The sequence below is a fragment of the Gobius niger genome (assembly GCF_951799975.1).
Source record: "Gobius niger genome assembly, chromosome: 13".
In the NCBI taxonomy this organism is placed as follows: domain Eukaryota; kingdom Metazoa; phylum Chordata; class Actinopteri; order Gobiiformes; family Gobiidae; genus Gobius; species Gobius niger.
In genome coordinates, this window is record NC_136864.1 from 3326082 (window position 1) to 3331590 (window position 5509).

Sequence of the window (5509 nt, forward strand, 5' to 3'; positions counted from 1 at the left end):
CCTCCAGTGAAGGACTGAGCAGAGATGGGTGACGTGGAGAAAGCCATGGACGAAGCCGGGTCTGGGGATGATTCTGAACAGCCACAGAGTCCAGAGAAACAGAGCTCCAGCCCCGACAAGTCCAACATGTGGGGTAAGCTGGTGGTCACTGTGGTTATTGTATTGAGCTGGATGTGTACAATATTACATACATGGAAAAGATCTGCAGATAGTTTAAACAATATATATATAGTTATAGAGAAAAAAGCTGAATTGTTATAATTGCTCTGGAAAGTGTCCTCATAATTCATCATTGTGAAGCGTTCAGATAAGCTGCCGTGCTCCTCCGTATTATGCTCTGTGTTAGAGATAGTGTTTTGGAGGTTTATGAGTTCAAATGTTACGCAGTAGCTAATCAGTGTTTATGAACATGGATTTATCAAATTGCTGTTTTTGCGTCACTGCAGTGTTTTGTTTTTTTATGTCTTCAGGCGCTGGAGAAATCATCGAGGGCAAACGAGCGAAGAAGTCAGTGGAGCGGCTGGACATGGACGCTCCTAAAAAGGCCGTCAAACTCAGCATTGGAGAAGGTGCACACTCCGTTTACTGCGTTCACATCTTAACCTTACAGCTGCACTTATGGTTTTCGTTTTTCAACTCACCAGCATTGTCTGTTAGTGAGTTGAGAGATTATTTCATTGATCATATAATCGAGCTGTTTCTGTGTTTTGTTTTAGGCTGCGGAGAGAAGCTCGGGGACATCCCTCGCATCGGTTTCCAGCTGAACAAGCTGAAGCCGGACGTCCTGGTGCCGCTGCACAGTCTGCTGTTCGACCGGCGCGGAAAAGTGTGTGGCTTTATAAATTAACTGCTTCATCACTGGCTACGTTTACATGTTTCATGATCTCCAGAAAAACTCTAGAAAGCGGATAAGATGAGGCTGTTTTATCATCTTTCTAGAGTTTTCAGAATGATTGAAGAAGCATAAATTCTAAACGGCGTAATACGATTTCCTTCCGATCTTTCACACTCGTGCTTTTGCCAACAAGGAAAATACAGATATCGTAATAAAACAAAGACTAAGATTATAAACAACGACATACAAAAGTGAACTACTATGTAAAATGGACTTTTTCGTTCCCTGTGTGACCATGTTTTTCTTTCATCAAAAACATACATGAGGTTATCTTTCGCGCTGGGGGCACATCTTTGAGTAAGCCTTGGATCTTCACGAGTGGCTGTCAATAGCAACGCGCTGGCCGCTCCTCCCAAAAAACTCCTCCTGAGGTCATGTTTCCAGGAAATGCTTTTCTTACCACTCGATCACTTGCTAAACTTAATCCTTTCCTCCTGAAGTAAAAACATTCACCGAAGCTTCACCGCAGCCACACGGGCCGAGCGATCTTTTTCCCCACTCTTTATTGAAACGGGGAAGGGCAGGAAGTGAAACTAATTGTCGATTATGTTTTGGTCAGTATGGCATTTCCAAACCAGCTAAGTGTATGTCGGTGATAACGACGTGTTTGAGATTGCTACCAAATTGCTGCAGAAAGCGCAATATCGCCTGATGCACATACGATAAAGCATTAGTCTGTCCTCAGAGTAGTGGGTTGGCGTCCCAGTTATAACTTGTTGAATGTCTCTCTCTGTACTTCACCCTTACATCCTTGAGAGATGACGTTTTTTGTACTTTACTGAGATTACTACAATCATTAAGTAAATATCAGCTCCCCCTTGTTCTACAGATCCATCTTTTAATAATAAATGTCTTTTGTTTTTGCTTCAGTCGTCGATGATAAAGAAAAACATCCGCCTGTTCAACGGCTTCCCCTTCGACGCCGACAACGAGCAGTTCACCAAGAAACGGGACAAACTCCAGAAGTGAGTGGCACCTCTTCCTTACGTAACCATGGCAACAAGTTTTAAGCAGCTGACGCAAAATCAAATCAAAGGCATTGAATCCTGAGCCCCTGAAATTCTGCTGTTCAGGAACACGAAGGCGAAGCTGCATCTGATGTGCGGCGTGTTGGATCTGGAGAAGAAGGGCTCGAACGTGGAGCTGGTGGAGAAGATCATGGCCTTTCTGTTGTCGCCCAAAAGCAGCGGGAAGGTCAGGCCTCGCACTCTACACGGGCTCATGTTATGTGGCAGATACTGAAGGTCTCAAGCATTTCAGCATTTATGAACTATTAATGAAACTGTTTTCTTTCTTCAGCGATTGCCAAAGAAGAAGAAACGGTCTAAGAAGAACCTTTCAGGCGATGACAGTAAATCCAAGAAGAAATCGTCTAAAAAGCGCAGCAGCAGCGGCAGCAAACAGAAGCCCAGCTCCACCTCCAGCCCCAAGAAATCCAAGGCCATCGTCATGGACTCCAGCAGCGACGATGACGAGGAGGAGGAAGAGGAGGAGAAGGCCCAGAGCGAGGAGTCAGAGCCCGGGTCTGGAGAAGAGTCTGGGGCCGGGTCTGGAGGAGCGGCGCAGTCAGAGGAGGAGCCGTCTGATGGAGAAGAGGAGGAAGAGGAGGAGGTGAGGAGGCCGAGTGAATGAGAGTTATCAAACATGTTCTGAACTGGCCAATTCTCCTCGATTCTCATTGCGATTAGATTAAAATTCGATTAATTGCCCAGCCCTAACTATTAGAATCCGAATTGTTTTTTATGGCCACAGTTATGAACAGGTTCACAACTAGGATTTTTTCTCGATCGTGCAACAAGAAACAGAGAACACATAACTTAGACCACAACAATTTGACATAGAACTGGACTGAATTAGATATTGGAAAATCCTTCGTCAAAAAAAGTAAAAAATATTCTGAAGTCAAATTGTTTTCCGAGTGTGACTCTAAAACGTGACGTGAATGTGTTTTCAGTCTCCCAAACCTAAAGCTCGAGGCAAAGCAAAGAAGACGCCTCCAGCCAAGAAACAAAAGCCTCCGAGTAAAAAACCAGCGAAGAAGAGGAGCAGGAAAGAAGTGACGGACTCCGAGTCGGAGAGCAGCGTTGAAGAGGAGGAAGAGGAGGTGAGTGTGGCAGAGTGGTTAGCCTCTCCTGCCTCTCAGTGAGAAAGCTGCCGGTTCGACTCCTGATCTGTTTTGTTTTCTGTGAACAGCCCAAAAAGAAAAAGTCCAAACCAGCGGCGAAGACGAAGAAGGCGGACAGCAGCAGCAACAGCAAAACCAACAATACGACGGGTAAGATCAGTTTAGCACTAAAGTGGACTTACAGTATATCAGCAATCAAAGTGTCAGAATACTATCACCGTCAAAATGAACCTAAATATTCAGATTCTTTTCTCATCGTGCAAAGCATATTTCTACCAATATTTCATTTACATGTATTATTTAAAAGAATAACTGATAACACTCAGTATTTTATGATAATGTAAAAAGTTCATCTCGAGTTCAACCTCTGACAATGTCTCCATCTAGTGGATAAAATAGATAACGGCAAAACAACAGTTTGCTACAGACTTTTAAATGTGACCAGAAAAGCGTAGAGATTTCTGGATGTAGTAAAGGGGACTCAGACGGTGCAAAAGGAGAGGGTGAGACGGTGCAAAGGAAGAGGGTCAGACGGTGCAGAGTAGAGGGTCAGACGGTGCAGAGTAGAGGGTCAGACGGTGCAGAGGAGAAGGTCAGACGGTGCAGAGGATGAACGTGTCTTATGTTCCAGCGGACGACAGCTCCGACGAGGACGAGCCGCTCAGTAAGATGGTGAAAAAGGCTCCGAGCGACGAGCAGCTGAAGGAGACGGTGCAGAAGTTGTTAAAAGAGGCCGATCTGGAGGAGCTCACCATGAAGAAGATCTGCCAGAAGGTACGAGTGCAGTATTTATCCTGCAAATTACAAATCCTGCTGCTGCAAATGAGAAAAAGAAGACTAAAGGAGCTATACTTGATTTTACTCCTAGAAATGGAATGAAAGTTATTTTGTCCTCCTCTAGTGTATTGTAAATGTAAACCCAAGTATTTTTGGGAAAAACAGCGTGCATCAAATGATAAAACATTTGTATCAATTTAATGAACTTTTAGGCTATTTTTCTATTTACTTTAGCTGACAACAACATACTTAAAGGATTTTTGACATAGGGCCTCATTTCCTAGTTATCCAGAGTGTTGCTGATTTCTGGAGATATTTCTTTTGTAATTCAAGTAGTTCTGATATTTGAAGAGCTTCATGGCGCTAGGCTAATGCAAGGCTAGCGCATTTCTACAATATCAGCTAGCCTGAATTAAAAACAGTCTGACCCGCTCCACAGTGCACCTGAGGCATATTATATTTATATTATAATGTCAGACTAACGATAAAAATGTCTTGTCAAAAATCCTGAAATATCCCTTTAACAATGAAGCAACTAGACAAGATGAGTAACTGGCCAAACAAGAACAGAAATCACGCCCTGCAGGATAAATGCTCTAATTATAACCACAGAGAATGAAGTGAATGTAAAATTGTGAAGCACTTTGTGACCATTTGTGAAAGGTGCAAAAAAAGTAGCTTTCCTATCTTTGATGTGCCTTAGATTGTAGTGGCGGCACGGTAACACAGTGGTCCTGGGTTTGATTCCCACCTGGACGGGGCCTTTCTGTGTGGAGTTTGCATGTTCTCCCTGTGTCTGCGTAGGTTTGCTCCGGGTACTCTGGTTTCCCCTACCACGAAAGACATGCACAATAGGCCAGGATGAATGATGTGTGTGAGTGAAAGTATGGTGGTCAGTGGAGACGTATGCAGCCGTGACAGCGGTTCTGTCAGTCTCCCTCAGGGGAAACTCAAGCTACAAACGCAGCTTACCACCACTGAGTATGGAGTTAATGTACGATTGCCTCATGTAAAGTGCTTTATGACCATGTCTGTGAAAGGCGCTTCTTCTTCTTGATTGGATCAAGATCATGGCGTTTAATCCAATCAGCAGCAAATGCTCCGATAAATGTCCGGAAGGTTGATATTTTGTGATTCTATTGCAGGTGTTTGACGCCTACTCGGAACACGACCTCAGCAACAAGAAGGACTTCATCAAACAAACAGTCAAATCAGTGAGTGTCTCTGCTTTAATACAGCCTTTACTACAGCAGTGCAGAAGTTTAACTCATTTTATCAAAGACTTTTCTCAATAATGAATAACTGGCTGATTGTACGTGCTTGTCGTTTGGTGTTAGATGTTAGCTGGTGGGATAATTCTTAAAATGTGTCTTAAATTAAATGTTTTTTCTTCTTTTGCAGCTGATCACATGAGCCTTCAGCTGAGACGCGTCATCTCTCTGGTTGTATCGGCCTGTTTTAAGTTTACCGTCGCCTTTTAGTCACAATAACCTTTTACTGTTTTGCTTTTTTTCGATTTGTAAAAATATTGATGTAAATGTGCTTCGGCTCCACGAGTTTTCGTAGGACGCTCCATCACAGTTTTGCAGGTCAAAAACATGATTTGTGTTGAACAAAATAATGTAAATATGTTGGTTTTGATAAAGATATTTTTGGAAAAACATCAAATCTGTCACCGCGTGTGTTTTAAGTTGAAATAAATAAACTTTTCA

The 5509-nt window shown here is 43.1% G+C and overlaps 1 protein-coding gene across 1 annotated transcript; it reads left to right on the plus strand.

The window, feature by feature from the left end:
• Positions 1-5475, plus strand: dek (DEK proto-oncogene). The gene is made up of 11 exons (XM_079569555.1): positions 1-133; positions 471-569; positions 717-826; positions 1766-1860; positions 1969-2089; positions 2195-2506; positions 2850-2999; positions 3089-3170; positions 3652-3794; positions 4943-5011; positions 5199-5475. Exons 1-11 carry the CDS (start codon positions 25-27, stop codon positions 5208-5210), a joined length of 1302 nt encoding a protein of 433 aa, XP_079425681.1. The 5' UTR covers positions 1-24; the 3' UTR covers positions 5211-5475.
• The last annotated feature ends 34 nt before the right edge of the window (positions 5476-5509 follow it).